At 43.1% G+C, this 22,050-nt stretch overlaps 1 protein-coding gene across 3 annotated transcripts in view; it reads left to right on the top strand.

The window, feature by feature from the left end:
* SMAD9 (SMAD family member 9) overlaps nucleotides 1-22,050 on the top strand; it is a 61,127-nt gene that overhangs the window by 29,175 nt on the left and 9,902 nt on the right. For 2 of the 3 annotated variants that reach the window (XM_060079902.1, XM_060079903.1), the window contains exons 2-4: nucleotides 5,732-6,397; nucleotides 11,889-12,146; nucleotides 15,839-16,060. In XM_060079902.1, the coding sequence (XP_059935885.1) occupies nucleotides 5,956-6,397; nucleotides 11,889-12,146; nucleotides 15,839-16,060 (922 nt within the window). In that variant the 5' untranslated portion in view covers nucleotides 5,732-5,955. The remainder of the gene's footprint in view (nucleotides 1-5,731; nucleotides 6,398-11,888; nucleotides 12,147-15,838; nucleotides 16,061-22,050) is intronic. The other variant, XM_060079904.1, reaches the window with a different exon arrangement.

Genomic DNA, 22,050 nt, shown 5'->3' with positions numbered 1-22,050 from the left:
CTCTCATACTTCCTCCTTTTCCTCTTCTAATTCAGTGGGTCCTTTTTTTCTTTTTTTTTTTAATCTTTTGGTGGTCACAAGTTCTTTTAAGAATTTGAAGAAAAATACCTATGAATTATCTCCCTAGAAAAATCTGTATATGCACGATCACCCAAAATGAGCAGACAGTTCAGAGGTCCATAGTGCTCTGAAATCCCACCATGGGGGCCCCTGTTATAAGGACGCATGTCTGTCATCTTCCTCTGACGCTGTGGGCAGGAAGTATCCTGCTCCTGCGACAAGACTCTCACTAGAAGATTGGTGAATGCGAACTGCCCTCTCACAGATTTGTAGGAAGTCTCTGATTACAGCTAGAAAAGTCTCTTTCCTGGCATATGACATCATGATGCCATTTCCATGTTTATCCACCAACTGGCATGTTTATCCAATGACATTAAACTGGTATGTGTATGAGGTCGTTACTTACACTTTACAGTACAAACTTGTGATTGCCACTCATTTGGAACATGTAGAGATGACAGGCTAGTTTAAGTGAGGACAAATTTGAATTAATCAAATATATATTTGTGTGTGTGTGTTTAATTAATTAACTTATTTATTTTATTTATTTTTGGCTGCGTTGGGTGTTCATTGCTGCACATGGGCTTTCTCTAGTTGTGGTGAGCAGGGGCTACTCTTCATTGGGGTGCTGGCTTCTCATTGTGGTGGCTTCTCTTGTTGTGGAGCATGGACTCTAGGTGCACGGGCTTCAGTAGTTGTGGCATGCAGCTCGGTAGTTGTGGCTCATGGGATTAGTTGCTCCACGGCATGTGGGATCTTCCTGGACCAGGGCTCGAACCCATTTTCCCCTTCATTAGCAGGTGGATTCTTAACCACTGCGCCACCAGTGAAGACCCTGTGTGTGTGTTTTAAGCCTGGTTTCTCTTCAAGTGTGTACAGTAATAAGACATGATATACATGTGCCAACAGTGATAATAATAGCCAGCTATTTTCTAGATAGCATTCTTTTGGGTCTCTTTTTACACTTGAAAAGCCATATCAATTACTGGTGTACAAGAAGTGCTGTAGAAGTAGTCAAGGAAACAGTCTCTTCTTTTAAGGAGGTTAAATGTTCTTTTGGCAGGGATTCCCTGGCAGTCCAGCGGTTGGGTTCGATCCCTGGTCGGGGAACTATGATCCTGCAGACCACGCAGTGCAGCCAAAAAAAAAAAAAAAAAAAAAAAAGTTCTTTTGGCAAGTGTGTTCAAATTCTAAATTTCCATCGTAAACTGTTTTATGGAGGGGATACCGAGATATACTTAATGCTGGCCGTGGATTAGAGGGTCAAAATTGATAAGGTTGAAAAATTTAGAAACAAAACAAATAATGAAATAACAGTGTTCTGTCATGAATGTTTCTGGAGTGGCCCTTGCAACCCATGGACACCCCAGGCTGACTGGGGTACACTGCCTGGTAGGTGATGTCAATTTTTCTTGGCCACATTGACCAAGAAGCAGTGCCCTTGAGGGGTTGTTCAGCGGTTCCTTATGCTCCTGAGCACACAACCAATGTATGCATCTTAAACAGTATTTTTTGAATTATGTTTTCTTCAGGATTGAATTCACCAGTTGAATCTTCCAGTGAGGCCAAGTAAGTGGAAATAAGATTGAGTAACTGCTAACAGGAGTTGGATTTAAAGGGACAACTTAAAAAATAAAAGGCTCGTATCTCCCAAACTTTTATCCAGCCTGGCAAATTGGATTTTAGTGTGGAATGATGCACAGTTAGATCATGGAGTGTGCATGTGGCCGGTGCTGCTTTCTTTTAAGTGGTCCTGTTTATTTAAAAAACTTGAAAATGAGAAGTTGTTTTGCTCACTCAGTTAGGGTTTATTGTAAAACTCAGATGCCAGAAAAAGAGAGTACAGTATTGTTTTTGTGCTGTGAGAGTGTGAAGTGGACCACGAGTGAACCGGAGAAGGCATGGTTGTGGTGCGTTCTTCCTTCTGCCCAAAGAAGGAAAGCTCTAATGGTCAACAGATGGTGTTTGTGGATGTCTGGCGTTAACACTTGTGGATGTCTGGCCACATCAAGGCCTTGATGAAGGCGCTGAAAATGGTGGCAGACACAGTCACGCCAAGTGTACATTTTCACTTATTCCCCAGGGGTGATAAAAATAATGCTAGAAAGAAACAAAAAGGTGGAGAGAAAAGTGGGCCCTGTTCCGTGTTGGTAGATGGCATTTGTCATAAAAAGGGCCAGTTTGATAGCCTCGGAAAGAAGGTGTTCTGCCTGGCTCTATGCGGGGTAGCTTCATGGGTGAAGGTGCTAACTTTCAGTCTCCCCGGGGCTAGCAACGTAGCACCAACAGCTGAGGGAATACAGCTATTTTCCTTTTCCATTCTTGTGTTCCCCTGAAATAGAGGTCGAACAAATATTTTAAAGGTGCAAAATGCTATCAGAAAATACCATTTGAAATGAACATTACAGGAATATCTTGGCATAATGGCCGCAAAACCCTTTATCACTTGGCAGGAAAGAGGTATAGAGGAAAGTAGCACATTAGCATTGAGGACTGCTTGTTTCGCCAGTAAAAGCAAGCGCAGTGTACAAAGAAGTGTATCCTGAATGTGTTATTTGCATTCATTTAGCACAAATAAATCATTTGGTTTCACTTCGAAGTGGAAAAAAAAATCCCATGTGTGGGATGACACGTGGTTGTTGTGTAAACCCATGTGACACGACAGACACGGAGTCATGGACCCATCGCCCAGACAGACCCTCCCAGTGAGACCGAGCCCCTTCTTGATCTGCAGAGGAGGAAATGAGGGGCCCCGGAGAGAGCACAGGACTCGCCCAGGATCACGCAGTTGATCCATGACAGCGATACGCAATTTTCTTACAAAAGTGAGAATTTAACCACAAAAAACTTTAGAAAATTACCCTTATCTGCCAAGTGAGTTTATCTTTTAACTGTGACTTACATCCTTCTAAGTGCAGCTCAATGATCATCTTTGGAACCCTTCCAGAACCCCCCAGGTTGGACCAAGGGCTCTTCCTGCTATACCACCTCCTGCCTCTCTCTTCCGTAGCTCTTGTTATATTTTGTAGAAATCACCTGGTCGTGTTTTTGTGTATGAATCCTCCATGTACATTCATCTTTATAGTTTACTTTGTTTCGTTCTTCTTTGTGCTTTATAGGAATGGAGTAATGACCAGCATGAGTAACACCACCCCCCTTCCTATTTTGTGAGTTTTACAACAACAAACAAACTTTGCTTGGTGACCCTCGACACATGCACATGTACACACACAAACACTCACACACACACACACACAGAACACCTACCTCTGAATGAAACATTTAAATGGAATAATGCCTTTTCTTTCTTTGTTAGCTGCCCTGCAATATGGTCTACTTTGTTGTTTTTACAAAAGCTATGTGTTCTAGTAAGTTGATTTCCCAGGCCATTAATAGATAGGAACCCACAGTTAAAACGACAACAGCAGCAGCAAACCCTGGTTTAGAGAACTGTGATTTGTTTCGTGGAGCAAAAGTTTTTTAAAGGGTATATTTAGTTTAACTCTGCTGAACATCTTTATAAATAGCTGTTTTCTACTGCTGACCTGAGCTTAAAGATTTATGCCACAATTTACTAATAACAAATCCTGTGTAAAAATAAGCAGAATTCAAAGCTCTTTGGGGGTTCAGATTATTCTGTGTCGTGTTGCTTCTCCTCTTTAGAGCTCCTGACCCTCTTCAACCATTGCTTTAATGCAGCCTGTCTCGATTAAGTAAACAGAGCTCGAACACAGTGTCTTAACTATATTTTATAAATTCATGATTGTTAAGCCACAAAATCAACCTTTCCAAATAAAACTGAGTGTAAGTCAAACTGCCAAGAGAAAAAGAACAGCTATCGAGCCCTTAACGCCTCCTTTTCACCCTAGTTTACCTTTCTCCATACAGTGCTAACTAAAGTCTATACAAGGAATAAAGTGATTATGTGTTGCTTCGTATTTATTGAATGTCACCAATTTTTGTGTAACCACCATCCTCTTCACAGAGCTGCCTGATGGTTATCACAAGAGCAGGCGTTGTGATAGCACCTTTGTTCAAGATGTGCATGTAATTGTACTCAGAAAGGTGCAGCTTTCCCCCCCAGGGAAGCAAAGGAGAAAATTATGTTTAATTCATATTAAATGAGCTATTGTTGGACATTATGAGCTATATTGATTCCAAGATGCTAAAATGAGTCAGCTTTCTCCAAAATATAACCAGCAGCTACTTTAAACGTTAACAAGGGAGCTGGTTTCTAAAATCTGGAAGAAGGAGAGAGTTTTGTTTCAGCCAGCTATTTCACAGAAGAGGAAATGCATTTCTACCTCAGGAAATTTAAATGGCACTGTTGAATAACTGGGAAGGAATGTCTCCTTTGGATGAGAGGGCGAAGAAGAATTCAGCTGATCTTCAGGGAGGATAACAAATGTGACAGCACTACTGTTTTGTGTACGCGTTTCTGTATGTGACTGTGTGTAACTTCTAGAACTTTCTGGTCTTATGACCCCTTTCTATTTTTTTTAAAAAAGATTTATTTATTTAGGCTGTGCTGGGTCTTTGTTGTGGCACGAGGGATCTTCGTTGCGGCATGCATGTGAGCTCTAGTTCCCCTACCAGGGATCAAACCTGGGCCCCCTGCATTGGGAGTGCAGAGTCTTACCCACTGGACCATAAGGGAAGTCCCATAACCCTTTCTACTTTTAAGAACTATTGAGAACGCCAAAGAAGCTTTGCTGATGTGGCTCATATCTTTTTTTTTTTTAACCATTTTAGTAATTAAAACTGAGAAGCTTATAAAATTTACTGACTCATGAAAGACGACAATAAACTCATTATATAGTAACATAAACTTTTTCTGGAAAAAACTAGATATTTCCCCCAAATAGTGAAAAGAGTGCTATTGTTTTATATTTCTGCACATCTGTTTAATGCCTGGTTTACTATACGACACTTGGATTCTCACATCTGCTCCTGAATACAGTCTGTTGTGATCTGTTGTTTGGGTCGAAGTACATGGGGAAAATCTAGCGCACACAGATGTGTAGTTGGAAAAGAGAGGGCCTCACAGCCCACTGAAAGGGACTCTGGGACTCCCAGGGGTCCTTGGGTCACATTTTGAGAACCAGTATCCTATAAAGTAGTTTGGAAGAATATATGAGTGGTGAGATGATTAGTGGTCCTAATTTTTTTCTTTTTCATTTATATATATATTGTACAGTGAAGATGGATCACTTGTGCAAACTATAAATTAGAAAGGATGAGGCATGAGGATGTTGAGAAAAGACCCTAGAAACCCAATCAGAGACATTTATACTTGGGAAACCGTGGAGCCACTGTAATTTCTCAAGTTGGAAAATGGCATGTTAAAAATTTTATTTGTTAGTACATGGATTAGAATTGGAAGAGAGGAGCTCCTTCAGAGGTGTTGCAGTGATCAAGGGGGGGGGGTGAGGTGGGGCAGGGCTCAGATATGCGGAAATGGAGAGAAAGCTTCAAAATCTGAAAGACATTTTGAAGGCAGAATTACCAAGACTTGGATATAGGGAATAAAGGAGAGGGAAGAGTCAAAGGTGACTGAGAGTTTTCAAGTCTAGAACATTTGAAGAATATTTTCCCTCTTACATCCAGCCTTTAATCTTTTCTGAAAATTATCCTGGTTAAGTTCACTGAAGTCTTATTTTGTGTTTTTCAGAGTTGGCCAGCCCATCCCAGGGCTTAGGAGAAAGTCAACCCACTTTCCAGCCTGCATTGGTCACAGTCACTTCCAGAAGAAAGGGAAGACCTATCACGTCCCTGGAGAGTTGGTACCTATGACATCCCGGGAGGCGTCCTTGCTCACTTCATTCGGGCCCTGCAGGCAGTGAAGGGCCTTGGGTCCAGCTCCTGTTTGCACTGGACGCCTGTGGTCCCTCTCTTATGCACTCCAGCACCCCCATCAGCTCCCTCTTCTCCTTCACCAGCCCAGCAGTGAAGAGACTGCTCGGCTGGAAGCAAGGAGATGAAGAGGAAAAGTGGGCGGAGAAGGCGGTGGACTCATTAGTGAAGAAGTTAAAGAAGAAGAAAGGAGCCATGGATGAGCTGGAGAGGGCGCTCAGCTGCCCAGGGCAACCCAGCAAGTGTGTGACGATTCCCCGCTCCCTGGACGGGCGGCTGCAGGTGTCCCACCGCAAGGGTTTGCCCCATGTCATTTACTGCCGAGTGTGGCGTTGGCCTGATCTCCAGTCTCACCATGAGTTGAAGCCACTGGAGTGCTGTGAGTTCCCATTTGGCTCCAAGCAGAAAGAGGTGTGCATTAACCCCTACCACTACCGCCGTGTGGAGACGCCAGGTGGGTTTCCTTCATGGTTCATTGTAAAAGGTAAGAGGGTGTGTCCCAGTTGCTGGAGAACATGGGGCACTGGCAGGAGAAGGACCCCCTTTCCCGCGAGAGAGGGAGAGAAGAGAGGGAGGTTCGCTTTGCAGGAACTGATCCAAATTTTGTAGTCAGAACAATCTAGACAGAAGATATTTTCATTTCAGTATACGTGTAAGCTTTGTGTGATTTTGAAAAATGCAGTTTTATTTTGATGCATTTTGGAGTCATCATCCAGTTCTTGAAAGCTCTTAATATGGCCTCGACATGATCAACTGTAAGAAAATGAACATCCTCCTCCCCGTCCCCCTTTCCTGCACTCAGCTGTGCTGAGCTAAATGGGCTGCACTTTCCCCAAGCTCAAGTAAGTGGAGGTATCTCCTACCTGGGTCTGGAAACAGCCAGTGAAAGAGTTGCTGGAAATCCTTCCAAGACTGAACATAGTGGCGGTTAGGGGAGATTGGTGGCTGTTCTTAAATATGGCTTTAAATATAGGAAGGTGTTGTTCCTAAAACTCTTCACACACACACGTGTGTGTGTACCTATACTTCTCTCTCTCTCTCTCTCTCTCTCTCACACACACACACACACACACCCACACACCCTTTTGGAGAAGTCTGGTGTTCATCTTCATTCCTTCACACTGGCTGTAACAATTTGACTACATTTTTCTTTGGATGGAGTGTTCCTGTGGCTTGATGGAGGCCGTTTCTGTGGGAGCTTCCTCTCCCTGATTGGCCATCTGCCCCATTCCGGGAGACCAAAGGGCTGGCACATGCACTCTGGGAACTGGCCCATGTCCATTACGAGGCAGTTCTAGGTAGGAAGACAGGTACTGGGGGGAGTCCAGCCTGCCTCCTGCCCCCCTCCCAGGTTCAGTTAACCTTGAAGCCATCCTGGCTAAGTCATGCCCAGCCTATAGCAGTCTTAGTGAGGTGACCTTTCAGGCTCCCAAATCCCACTGTCATGCTGTTAAACTGTTGTCAAGGAAGTCACCTGCCTGAGCGTGGATGCTTCTCACGGTCACATCGCCCCGGATACAGGGTGAGACTGTGATGAGAAAGGCCCACATTCCTGGTGAACCTGATGTGCTTTCCCCTAGATCACGTAGGTCTTTGCTTTCTCCTCTTCTTTCCTGCTTCTCTCTGAGCTTTCTTTGCCTACTTGAAAAAAAATGTCGTCAGTGAGTTTATGACAGAAATGACTTGATTTCTCTTTTGTTTCTAAGATTTGAATTATATTAAGCATTCAGAATACATCCCATGAAAAATATTTATCAAGAAATCATTTTTCTCTTCCTGAGTAATGTAGTTACAAAATGTGTCTTGTAAGAAGTATCTTGTAAAATGTATCTGGCTTTCCTTTTGAACACTTGAAACCCTAATTTTAAAGGATTATTTCATGTTTTCATTTTTCATATTATGTGAGGTTCTTTCAGGAATGATAGTGTGAATGTTTTTACATATGGCAGCAGGTAGATTTCATATCATCATATTTTAGGTTTGAGTTTCCAAAATGAAAGATGGGCAAAGATTGTATTGATTTTAAGGTAATGTTTAAGCTATACCTTTTTTTTTTATTCCTAACTTTGATCTTTTAATAGAAAAAGGCAGATTTTACATCTAGCTTTCTGGCCGTGCTTAAAGTCAGTATTTTGAGAACAATGAAGATGCTAATGTGCACCAAGTTTGCTGGGTCCCTGATTATCATAAAGCTGAAGTTTTGCCTTTGAAATCTCTCATCTTTTGACCACCCGTTTTAGGAACCTTGAAGGCTCAATTCTGATTTTCTTTACACTCACACAACCAAGCACTAAAATCATCAATTTTAGTGCTTTTCAAACTATCTGTAGTGAAGGACCAGTTTTTTAAAACATTTCCAATCCCTCAAATATCAGTATTTTTACAATACAAATGAATTACTAGGCAGATGAAACTTTTGAAAGACTTACAAAATACAAGCTCAATATTTTTTACTATTCATTTCAACAGATATAAAATTACTCTATCAAGTGGCTATTAAAGTTTCTAAACACAAACTCTCAGTTTCAGTACTTGTATTCCCACGGACTGGTACCCAGCAGCTGGTAAAGTCTCACCAGTCCTCAGACCTCACTTTGTGTGGCTTGCGTCTGGTAGAAGCCGTGCAAAAGTGTTTTCATGGCTCATAATGATTTTTCTTCATGCAGCCGGAGGTCATTTCAGGAGTAATTTCTCCCCCGTGTAAAATGGCCACACTCTATCAGAACCACATGACTTTTGATGGGCCTCCCTGGTGGCGCAGTGGTTAAGAGTCCGCCTGCCGATGCAGGGGATACGGGTTCGTGCCCCGGTCTGGGAGGATCCCATATGCCGCGGAGCGGCGGGGCCCGTGAGCCATGGCCACTGGGCCTGCGCATCCGGAGCCTGTGCTCCGCAACGGGAGAGGCCACAACAGTGAGAGGCCCGCATACCGCAAAAAGAAAAAAAAAAAAAAAAAAAAAGAACCACATGACTTTTGAAAAAGATACAAAAGCTTTTCTCAGCTTTGCTCTGCAGTTCCTTATACACAGTAACTCCTTCTATTATCTGCCCCCAGGGTAATGCTTAGATAGTGTGGTATTTAAAAGGTGACATCACATTGAGACCAGTGTCTGTAAGCTCACTAGGTCATATTTACAAGCAGCAGTTGTGATGCAGAAATAGAATTGAGTAATTAGAAATAGCTATTACTATGGATTGAATGTCTGTGTCCCCCCAAAATTCATATGTTGAGAACCTCATGCCCAAGGTGATAGTATTAAGAGGCGGGGCCTTTAGATGACTAGGTCATGAGGCTAGACCCCCATGAGTGGGATTAGTGTCCTTATAGAAGAGGCCCCAGAGAGACCCCATTCCCTTCCTACCGTGTGAGGACACAGTGAGAAGAAGCCAGCCTGCAACCCAGAAGAGGGCTCTCCCCAGAACCTGACCAGGCTGTACCCCTATCTTGGACTGCCCAGCCTCTGGAACTGTGAGAAATAAATTTCTGTTGTTTATAAGCTTCCCAGTCTATGGTATACCTGCTATAGCAGCCCTAAGGCGCTAAGACAGCTGTGTTATGAGTGTAAGTATTTACAAATATGATCAGTGCAAACCTAAGGTAAACTGAGCTTGTCAGGCTGAATTACAACCAGGATGATACCATCAGTATTCCTTACAAATCTTCACTGCCTTTGGTTTTACCCAGATGATAGAAATACATTATCAAGATATTTGCCTCAGTAGAGAAAAATGCATCCTTTCTTTTCTTTTGGTGCCTCAGATCTGCAGGCCACGGTGGAGTGAAAGTCTCTGCATTCAGATATGAGGGAGTCTGTTTATCAATGTTAAGAATACACTGTAGATATCTTACATTAGAACTGAAGTCACAGAGAGTATCTGAACTCTTCATCCAAAAAAGAAAAATGAGTGTTTATTTGATCTTTGTTAACACTGTGATCAAGAAGCATCACTGGAAAAGAAGTCATATGTCATTTACTATGTCAGCCCCTCACTTTCAGAGTATTCATGAGGCAAGGCATTTTTGTATGCCTGTATATTCATGGATTACATAAAAGAAACTTGAATGGCTTATCATCCAGGTCATTTTGGCATGGTGATGTTGAGTATTTGTTCTATCATGTCATAAGGCATATACAAATACTGGCTTTTGAAGGAGGAAGAAATCATTGTTTCTCTGCCACCCTCATCTCTGTAGTGGTTTCACTTAAAGCTTTTCATCTACCTGTTGGAGTTTATATTCTACCTGTAGAACTGAAAATTATTGCTTGTTAAGAAGAGATAAATGTATGATAGTGGGTAAATGGTGGACTTCGTGATGGATGTTATTGTTATTGTAATTGTTGTCTGTTTACTCCAAAACATTTACTTTCTATGAAAGTTTTTATTGATACTTGCATGTGGTAACAAATCCATAGTGTGATTTGAAAAAGGTGCTACCTCAGCCACTTCCAGAAGCACCTCTTTTAATCATTCTTGCTTGGTTCTTTTGCTAGTTCTCTCCATTATTACTAAAAAAACTATGAAGATAACTCTAGATAATATACTTATACATCTGTTTCCAAATTTATCACTTTTAGCTAATTTCATTGACTCTAACATAAAAGGTGAAGATTTAGCTAACTTATAGTACCTTTTTCCTTTCTTCCTCTTCTCAACCTATATTTTGGTTTTTATTATATTATTGTATAAGTTAATATAATATTAATTATATTATTCTTTTGGCTATTCTATTAGCTTCCATTGTGGGATTTGGGGGTAAGAATTATTCCCCCTTAGAAGAGCATTGGTCCATTGCCTTCTAACTGTCCAGCATCGGTGATGGGAAGTAATAAATCAGTTTCTCTTGTCCTTGTAGGTGACTTTGAGGTGATCTTCCGGGAGCTTTTAGAATATTCAGTTTGTCCTTAGATGTTTGAAATTCAAGATGGTATGACTAGGTCTGGATCTTTTTTCATTAATTAGGCTGTATACTCTGTGGCTCTTTTCAATCTAATGACATAGATCCTTCTTTAGCTCCGAGACATTTTCGCCTATTATTTCTTTGATCACTTTGTCCCTCTGTTTTCCCTGCTTCTCTTTCTGGAACTTACGTTGGTGCCAGGTCACCCCTCAACAATACTTCATGGAATAGCTTCTTTCTGCCAAGCCTTGGGACACTTTAGAAGTCAGTAGGAGCTAGGAATGCCTGGACAATGCTTGCCCCTGAGAGTTGCATCTGTTCCTGTTTTTGTATAGAATCAGGAGCGAATTGTTCTTTTTAAAGTATGGAACCCAGAAGGGAACATACTAAAATGAACAAACTTTATTTATAAGTTCTCTGTTACTGCTTATCTTCTACTTATTCACTTTTGTTACTACTCACTGTTTATCTTTTACTTTATAACTTTTAGTTACCTTTAAGCCTTTCTGCTAAAGGCAAGTAGAATGTTTTTACTTAAGCAGCCGTACGGAGCCTAAAAATTTAGGCTGGTCGTCTAAGTAATTCACCGTGGTTTCCGAAGTAAAAATATTCTGGGCATGACCTGGGGTTTCATTGTGAGCAACAGAAACTGATTTTGCATTAAAAAACCAAACAAACAAAAAACCCCACTTTATTGGCAGAATCAAAGGAAGAAGTGAATAGTCAGGTCTCCAGAAGGCCAGGTAATAGGGCAGCTCTGGGCATTTCTGCGATGGGCATGAGTAGGCAATTTTTAGAGCGCTGACATCAGAACGATTCTCTGCTAAACTTTTCGTTAATTGGCTGCGAGGAGAGAAACCATTGCTTCAGCTTGATTCCCAAGCTCTCTTTTGAGGAGGAGATGGGACCTTGTGGACAGTGTCACGATGAGCACACAGAATGGTGGGCAGGTGGTTCCCAAAGGAAAACCAGGAGTTTATCACCCAAAAATGGACAGACGAAGAGCAGCCCGCGTCCACCCTCCTTTGGGCGGATGAGCCGAGGTTCTAACGCACCGGTTCCTTCCTCCCCGCAGTTCTGCCTCCCGTGCTCGTGCCCAGACACAGCGAGTACAACCCGCAGCTCAGCCTCCTGGCCAAGTTCCGCAGCGCGTCCCTGCACAGCGAGCCGCTCATGCCGCACAACGCCACCTACCCCGACTCCTTCCAGCAGCCTCCGTGCCCGGCCTTCCCTCCGTCGCCCGGGCCTCCGTTCCCGCAGTCCCCGTGCACAGCCGGCTACCCTCACTCCCCGGGAAGCCCTTCCGAGCCGGAGAGCCCCTTCCAGCACTCAGGTCAGTGAAAGCCGCGGTCTTCCGGGATACGAGTACCCTACACGGTTGTGTAGGCGGGGCCATCGTAAAAACCCGCGCTGCCGCTTGCAGTTCACACAGCAGTTTCCTGCGGGCCGTTGGACCCTGCCCACCCTCTAACCTGATCAGGACCCTACCCATTTTGGAGCAGTTATCAATTTCTTTCTTTTTTAAAAAAATTCTTATTGGGGTATAATTGATTTACAGTGTTGTGTTAGTTTCAGGTGTACAGCAAAGTGAATCAGTTATACGTGTACATATCTCCACTCTTTTTTAGATCCTTTTCCCATATAGGCCATTACAGAGTATGGAGTAGCATTCCCTGTGCTATACAGGAGGTCCCTATTAGTTACCTATTTTATATATAGTAGTGTGTATATGTCAATTCCAATCTTCCAGTTTATCCCTGTACAATCCAATGGCATTAAGTACATTCACACTGTTGTGCAACCATCACCACGATCTATTTCCAAAATTTTTTCATCACCCCAAACAGAAACTCTGTGCCTGTTAAGCAGTAGGTCCCCATTACCTCTTCCTCTAGTCCCTGGTAAGCTTTTATCTACTTTCTGCCTCTATGGATTTGCCTATTCCAAGTACCTTATATAAATGGAACCGAACAATATTTGTGGGGTTTTTTGTGTCTGACTTATTTCACTTAGCACGGTGTTTTTCACAGTCCATCCACATTGTAGCAGTATCAGTTACTCCATTTTTGTAACTGAACAATAGTCCACTGTATGGATATACCACGTTTTAAAAAATCCATTCATTGGTTGATGCATATTTGGGTTGTTTCTACCTTTGGCTCTTGTGAGTAATGTTGCTATGAACATTGATGTTCAAGTATTTGTTCGAGTCCCTGCTTTTACTTCCTTTGGGTACATACCTAGGAATGGAACTGATGGGTCATATGAACTCTACGTTCAGCCCCTTAATTTTGTAGATAGATTGACTCAAGGACCTACAAAAGGGTCCCCTTTATAACTTTTGCACCAGGGTCATAGTTCATTTTCTCTTAGGGAAATGCCTTATTGCTGGCACTGCGGTGTGGTCCGTGGACCACGTGCATTAATTAGAATCATCAGCAATGCCTGTTAAAACCTGCATGGCTGCATCCAGCCACTGATCTATTGACTCACAATTTCGGGGGTTGGGCCCAGGAATCTGCATTTTAACAGGTTCCACTGGCGATTTTTATGCCCACTTAAGTGTGAGAACTACTTGGATGGACGATTCAGTTCAACAAATGCAGACTGCCCACTTAAGTGTGAGAACTACTTGGATGGACAGTTCAGTTCAACAGAAGCAGTGGAGTTAATGCCATTGAACTCCACTGCTAACGTAACAAGACCATGCTGAACCGACATTAGGAATGTGGACAGAAGGAATCGTTTGTTCTGAGGTCCTCGATAAAGAGTTTTCTCTCTGCCTCAGGAGTTTTTATTGTTTTGATTTAATTTCTAATAACATGTTATCTACTGAATGCATACCATTTGCCTAATTATGATCATCTGATCATAAAACTGATATTTGTGGAGAAGAGCCCTTCTCAGCATGCCTTGGGCACAAACTTATAATCAGGTTTCAGCCATTCTGTGTTTTGGGGGCCATATTTTGAACTGTGTTAAGTCAGAGTTTCCCTTTGGCCATTGTACAATCCATGGCACCAGAGGAACTGAAAATTAAATTCACTTCAAAGAAGGTTTAGCATTCTCTGTTTTGAAAGCTGGGTAACAGACTATAGAGAAAAGCTAGGAGAATAACTCCTAGATTTGAAGATCTCATCGTGAAGTCATTTGAACCCAATAATAACTCATAAGTCAGAGGAACAGAAAAACAACCCTCTAGTGAGGGGCTCAGGACAACCAGTTTCTCCTGGAGGACTGTCCCAGTGTCACCGTAGAATGGCCCCCTTACATTACTGGTCTCTCTGTAGCAGTGACACTGTCCACCAAAGCCAGGAGTTTAGCAGCAGAAAGGGTTGACCTAAGCTGTCCTTGTGTAGTCTATCAGTTTGATGTTCCTTTGTTTTACTGCTTTCTTTTAGTTGACACACCACCCCTGCCTTATCTTGCCGCCAAAGCCCCAGGGACCCAGAATGCCTGACCTGTAGATGCCACAGCTGAGAGTCACTTAGTACTGTCAGTGCCTAACGGAGGTCACTTGGCAGATGAACAGCCAAATGTAGCTGTTTTCCAAGAGTACTTCCTATTACCACCTCCCATCTGGGAAACAAAGAAAAAAGCAAAAGAAAACAAAACGTGACGGCCTGCTGTTTCATAAGTGTTTTCAGGGGCAGATAGCGTGGTTTCGCATTTTGACTTTGGCATTCCTCAGTCCCACAGAGTGAATGTTTTGTGTGTTATCCTGGTTAATAGAACAAGTAAATTTTAAATTTTAACCGAACATTTAGGAGTCTGTAGTTCTGGATGTTTTAGTGTGGAATTAGGTATTTAAGAAGTTGGTAATTTTGTCCCATTTGTGTTTCTTTCCTATAATAGGTTTATAGTAATGTCTTTCATTTGGCTTAGAGGAGTGCTCTTCAAAATATGTATATAGTTTTTACATAATTTTATTTGTGTCCTGTAACAGGCTAGATAAATATTGCTCAACTTTAATGTTCATACAGAGCACGTGGCGATCTTGTATAAATGCAGATTTTGATTCCCTAGATCTGGGGTGCTTTCCAAGAATCTGCATTTCTAACAAGCTCCCAGGTGATGCAGTGGCTGCAGTTCCAGGAACCATACCGAGCAGGAAGGGTCAAAGGGCTTTACTATCTAAAGTGTCTCAGAGGGAATTCTTTCATAAGTGAAGGTCCATTTGGAAATCAAATAATAACCCCCTAATTTATCTGTTTTGTGAGTTCATATTTTAGTGCATATAGGAACACACTCTAGACACAAGAATTACTAGAATATTCAAAGAAAAGAAAGATACTATAATCAATAGAAAGGCAGAGAAAGAGTGTGAGTGGCGAAGAAAAAAAACCCACCAAATTTGGGTTAGTGGCAACTTAACTTTGAAAAATTTGGGGTGAAAACATAACATTCATGGATTTCCTAATGAAATAGACCTCTCCCTTTAAAATACTTTTATGCCATAAGTATCCCATATGTACACAAAGGAGAATGTGAGTCTATGTGGACATTGTTTTTTCTTTCTTAAATAAAATCCTATGCAGTGTTTTTGGTTTGATTTTTACATATTCGAACAAACTTTTTTCAGCTTAGGTCGTTAGAAAAGGATGCTCTTTGCCACGGGGATCAGTTTGGCACTGCAGCAGTAAGATGCTGTCATCTGTAAAGACGAGGTGACCTGGCAGCTTCCTTTTAGCTGTGTTTCCTTTCGGGGGGATGAAGTTTACATGGATCCACTCCTATCGCTGTTGCCTGGCCCCTCAATTCTAGTAAACATGTTTACAAAGCCTCCAACCATGGGAGAATCACAAGGACGTGGCCCCTGTGCACAGGTACGTGGACCAGATAGATGAGCTACCTGCCAACAGCTTCCGTGAAAGAGGCAGGTTTGTAAAGATCACACAGCAGCCTGCTGGGTCTTGCAGGCAACTTTCTAGTGAACAGCGATAACCGCAATTTCCTGGTGGAGTCGTGAGCTGGGAGGCACGAGCGTGGCGGTAGTGATGTCCTGTCTGGTCCGTTTTCTTTCAGATTTTCGGCCGGTTTGCTACGAGGAGCCGCAGCACTGGTGCTCAGTCGCCTACTATGAACTGAACAACCGTGTTGGGGAGACGTTCCAGGCTTCCTCCCGAAGTGTGCTTATTGATGGATTCACAGACCCTTCAAATAACAGGAACAGATTCTGTCTGGGACTTCTTTCTAATGTAAACAGAAACTCAACGATAGAAAATACCAGAAGACACATAGGAAAGGGTAAAAGCAAATATGTAGTTCCTTCCTATATTCTTCTGAGCTAAAACGTGGAAATAGAAACAAGCCATGGATTGGCTGCATGACCTAGTGGGATGATCCCAGGGCTGGGATCTGGGAGACCGTTGTGGGGATATTGTTGGGAAAAGCATGGGAGGTTTTGTAACCTTAGTGTCTCTACCTCTGAGGTCGGCACAGCATCTTCTGGGGGGTGGCGTAGGGTGGGTATTAGGAAGACGAACAAGATGATAAACATGAAAACAGGATGAAATTATTATTTTTATTCATTTATTTATTTGGCTGCGTCAGGTCTTAGTTGCGGCGTGCTGGCTTCTCTCTAGCCGTGGCATGCAGGTTTTTTCTCTCTAATTGTGGCATGCAGGCTCCAGGGCACCTGGGCTCTGTAGTTGTGGCACATAGGCTTAGTTACCCCACGGCATGTGGGATCTTAGTTCCCTGACCAGGGATCGAACCTGCATCTCCTGCACTGGAAAGTGGATTCTTTACCACTGGACCACCAGGGAAGTCCCAGGATGATATTATTGAAGAGAAGTATTATGAATTATTTTTGAGTTGCCTGAAATGCTAAATAGGATAACTTCTGAAGAAGAGGAGTTCTGGCTGGATGATTATTTATATCAGGTGAAGTTACCTTTAGAGACTGAGAAGCTAGGCAGTTTAAAAAATCATTGACTTATTAATGTTAGGAAGCCTTTGGTAGGTGATTGGGATTCTCTTGTGTCCAGGCATTGTTACAGCAGCCGAATAAGCACAGGCCTCACTGGGGTCTGGCTGTGATGCTTTTGGAGCCTGTCTCATTGGCATGATCAATCCTAGCTGAGCATGAGGCCTCATTGAGGATTTTAAGTTCTTTTCTTTTCTATTCGAATAGTTGGCAGTGTCTGAATGGTGCCTGGTTGTCCACTATTCTACTCTGGAATCACAGGTGTAAGGAACCTTCAGAGTCATTTGATCTTTTCTCTCCCCGTCTAGCACTTATACCACCTTGGGAAGTAGCCACGAGCCTTTTATTTCAAATTTCCAGGGGAGATTCATTATTTCACTTATGATGCTTCCTGTATTCTTCCTAACGTACCTCCTAAATGTCTCCTGCTGTAAACCTACAGACCACTGACTAGAGACAGGCTGAGTTCCTTCACTGATGTTGACTGTTAATGGCAAAAGTTACTTTCTGTTTATTTTATCCTGTATCTTTCCATAGTAGCTTTGAGGTGGCTTACAAGAAACCTTTACAGTGAAATGATAAACGAAAAATAGAAAATCAGGAGCTGGGGGTGAGTGGGAGAGAAGAATACAGGTATGTCATCTCCAAGAGTTACCATTGTAATTGTAACCACTGTGATTGTGATTAAACTTTTCCTCTGGAGGTCAGAAAAAGGAAACTTAATCTGTAATGTAACTTTTATCCCAAAGGAGGGAACATAGTCATTCCTCAAAGGAAGTAATATTTTGACTGAAATCTTAAATATCTCAGGTATGGTTTTACTTTTAAATGATTTTTATAAGAATCTTCAGGTGAAATCTAAAGGTAGAACGTTAAAACGTAATGTTGTAGGGCTGTTTCCTAAAGGGCTTTACAGATTGGTCTGCATATTAGACTTCTACTTATGCCACTTGATCTAAAAATAGAATTAAAATATGCAAGGACTGTTAAATACCTTCTGGGGAACTTTCTGCAAGTAGTTTGTTCAAGGTGCTGCTGATGTGGATGGACAGATGTGGAGGGTTTGTGTCATGTTAGTATCTGAGAGATAATCCACAGGGTTAAAAAAAAAAAACATAGGAGCAAGAGCCAGGACTGGTGACCTGTTACAAAAACCAGCAAGCCTGGGAAATGCTCACCTGGATGGAAGGGCACTCCACCCTCAACATGGTCCCCAAGGCAAAGGCACAGTTTTCTCAGAAAGCTGCTTTGGAATTGTCCTAATGTGAAAAGATAATTTTTTTAAGGGGCTACAAGCCATGCCATAAAGCATGGCATGCAATATTTCAAAGCAAGAGCTATTGGTTTCTGTGAGGTCAGGGGGCTTTCTCTCAGGGGCCCCCGTGGATGATCTGGTTCTGAGCTGTGTGACTTCCTGGAGCACCAGCCTGAGTAAATTTACAGCCAAATGCACCATGAGGTTAGTGAATAAGTTAACGTGTTCTGTGGAGCTAGTTGCTAGAGACAGTCAGACTTCACAGCTATGCATTCATCTCGCAAATATTCATTGAGCATTTAATCTTAGCCAGACAGTTTTGCCACTAGGGATGCAGCAGTGGGAAACAAACAAGACAAAACAAAAATCCCTGGCTTCCTGGATTACCTACAACTAAGGAAAGACAAACAAGAAATAATACATGCGCGCGCGCGTGCGCGCGCACACACACACACACACACACACGTCAAATGATAACTGTCCAGAGAAAAACAAAGGAGGGGAAGGGATTGGGGAGGGTAGCCAGGGCAGGCTTCCTAAGGAGGTGGCATTAGAGCCAAAAGCTAAAGAGGGAATCGACAGTGTCAGTACCAGTGGGGAAAGCTTTCCAAGCAAAGGGAAACAGCAGGTACAAAGGCCCTGAAGCCTGCCTGGCATAGTGAGGAATAGCAGGGACGCCAGAGTGAGTGGAACAGTGAGCAGGGGAGTGAGGAAGTCATAGAAGAGGGGACAGGACCAGGTCTCCGGGCCTAGAAGCCATGTAGAGTGCCTTCACTTTTCCTGTGTGACATAGGAAGATGGAGTTAAGTTGGAGTTTATAGATCTGAGTTTTCACTTCAGAAGGATCCCCTGGCTGTTATATCGAGATGAGACTGGGCGGGGGGGCGGGGGGGGGAAGGGGGGAAGGTATCTACCAAAAAAATCTTTTTATTATGGTTAATGATGGGCCATTTCTCCCCTCAGTAGTTATCGGTTGCTTTGAGGTTACTTCCGGTTTGTGTTCATTGCCACTTAAGTTAGGGAAGATGGCTGGTCCTCTAAAGGAAGTTCATGCCACCACCGGTCAGCAGGGCACGTGCTTTGAGCTGTTTCCTGTGGCGGTGATGGTTTATGCTGACTCACCCCTGCTCTTTCATCCTGCTTTCCATCTAACGCAGTGCACTGTGGGGCAGCATTTGTGTCCTTACAACAGTAACAAGTCTATAGCCAAGTGCTTTAAATAGCCGTAGGCTAGTTAGCACTAGAATAGCGGGGGCTGCTGCTTCAGTGTCAGAGGCAGGGCTTCAAAGGACCTGGAAGAGTGCATTCTACATGAAGTCTGTCCACATTCTTCCTTGAAGACCAGGCAGACCACTTGAACTCTTTCAAATGACTGATAGCTGCCCCCACTGATTTTCCCTAATCTGTGTGAGGCACCCTGGCAGACTCTTACTCATATTATTTCTATTGTCACCCTACAAGTTACGATTTCTTAGTCCCATTTTATGGATGAGGCAATGGAAGCTCAGAGAATTCAGCGGCGTACCCATGGTCCCATGATTGATATGGGTTTGCACCCATGGCTCTGTCTGTAAGGTCCAGTCGCTCCCTTCTGCTGGACGGGAGGGACCCTCCTGCTTTTTCATCTCGACACCCCTCTTAGTTCGGTGCTTGAGGAGTTGAATCTTTCGATATGGAATGAAGATACTTATCATATGCTGCAGGCATGATATGTCAGAATCACCTCTGAGATCTTGAAATAAGGCCCTCATAGTACTAAAGTGATGAAATTTTACAATGATTTACTTTAAAAATGTAAATCAGAGAAGATTTTGTGTTTTCCCCACAAGAATATTCTAGAAAAGGAGCACCTCACTGAGTTACACAGAGCTCCATCGGAGGATTATAAGGATCTTTACAGAAAAAAAGATGAAGAACTGCTGACGTTATCATACCTATCTGTGACTGTGCAAAATAAAGCAAAGGTTATTTCCTGATGTTTTGGGAGTGACGTAATAGCTAATTTGGATCACTGGAGTATAAAACGTGCCTGCTTTTTTAGAGTGGCTTTTAGGATGGCCTCGATTTCCAAATAATGAGGAAAACTGCAGTTTTGAATGGACTGCATGGACATACGTGTGCTGCTCTTAAGGTCATTGAGGTTGGATTATATTTCTTAGAAATGCACAACTTAATATAATCCTAATCAATAGCACTGTCATTTCTGAGCACCTATGACGTGCTGTAACTGAAGTCAGAGCCATTGACCTTCGTAATGAGCCTGTGTGAAAGGACACTTGGAGCAGGACAAGCAGGTTTCTCCTTTGCAGCTGCAGACATGCTGCGTGTGTCCTGGCTGCTGGCTGTTCTTCCTCTCATGGGAGAAGGAGTGGGTAATTATAATTCCTGAGGCATTAGCCCCAGGGATTGAACTTACCCAGGCAAACCAAGACCTTCCCCGAACATAATTATCATAGATTCCAAATCACTGAATTGCTTTTGGAATTAGTTTTTCACCTTTTAATGAATCTTTATTTTCTTGCACATCTCAGCTTGTTCTGTAGAATCCTAGTAATGCTTCCATGTTTTATGAAAGGAATTATCCTGAGGCAAGGGTTTGGTTTGTCAGTTCCTTAGAAGGAGGATCTGCACCTCAGGGTGATTTTTTTTATATATAAATTTATTTATTTTTGGCTGCGTTGGGTCTTCCTTGCTGTGCGCGGGCTTTCTCTAGTTGCAGCAAGCGGGGGCTACTCTTCGTTGTGGTGCACGGGCTTCTCATTGCGGTGGCTTCTCTTTCTTGCCAAGCATGGGCTGTAAGTGCGTGGGCTTCAGTAGTTGTGGCTCGCGGGCTCTAGAGCACAGGGTCAGTAGTTGTGGCGCACGGGCTTAGTTGCTCCGCAGCATGTGGGATCTTCCCAGACCAGGGCTCGAACCCGTGTCCCCTGCACTGGCAGGTGGATTCTTAACCACTGCGCCACCAGGGAAGTCCTCAGGGTGATTTTTGGATTGCTTCTTTCCCAGTGGATTTAGTTTCTATCTCAAAATGTCCTTTCCATTCTGCCTTTGAATGTGTATAAGGTTTCTCATCCCTGAAAAAGCAAATCCTAAAAAAATTTATCACAGAATGTCATACTGTTGCAGTTATTACACAGGGCATTGCAGAATATTTCAGATCATGAGAAAATGTTCACATTATTTTTTTATTTTTTTGCGGTACGCGGGCCTCTCACTGTTGTGGCCTCTCCCGTTGTGGAGCACAGGCTCCGGACACGCAGGCTCAGCGGCCACGGCTCACAGGCCCAGCTGCTCCGTGGCATGTGGGATCCTCCCGGACCGGGACACGAACCTGTGTCCCCTGCATCGGCAGGCGCACTCTCAACCACTGCGCCACCAGGGAAGCCCCACACTATTTTAATAGGTGAAAAAAGGTTATAAAAGATCCTGTAGAGGATGATCCTAACTTTGTTTAAAATGTGCACATAAAAGACTGAAAGGTATATGACAAATATTAGCTTTGAATATTTCTGGGCTGTGGATTTGTGGCCGATCTTTATTCTTTGCATCTCTGTATTTTATAAATTTCCTCTAGTGGGTTTTGTTGCTCCTGTGAAGATGGGGTGGGACCAGGCATGTCCAGGCATGCTGGGGTCACTGAAGTAGTGGTGAGAGAGAAAGCATCACGGTTCACCCACCCTGGCAGAGTCGCCTAGTGTGTGAGTGCACAGTGGGCATTCAGTGTAGGTCAGTTGGGACCAAAGCTGCTCGTCTTGGTCATCATATTGTTCATCATATTGTCCAGAGAGACTTCAAGTCTTCAAGTATAGCTTTAGGGAACTGATTCTGCTAGCAGCCCAGAAGTGGCTTTGTGTGAATTGGAAGGAACCCATTTCTCAAGAGAAGTTACTGCCAGCTGCTGGAGGAGTCTTCTAATAACTGTACAAATCTCGGAAGACTGAGGCACACCCTGGGTTTGTGCAGTGCACAGCTGCAGGCACTGTCCTGGGCGGGCCCACCTCCATCCTCTGGACCAAAGCCCCGGTGTAGGTCTGGAAATCTTTACTTTTATATTAT

The sequence above is a fragment of the Mesoplodon densirostris genome, chromosome 17 (genome assembly GCF_025265405.1).
Source record: "Mesoplodon densirostris isolate mMesDen1 chromosome 17, mMesDen1 primary haplotype, whole genome shotgun sequence".
Lineage (NCBI taxonomy): Eukaryota > Metazoa > Chordata > Mammalia > Artiodactyla > Ziphiidae > Mesoplodon > Mesoplodon densirostris.
The sequence above is the reverse complement of the archived record's forward strand: the minus strand, read 5'-3'. Positions and strand labels throughout refer to the sequence as shown.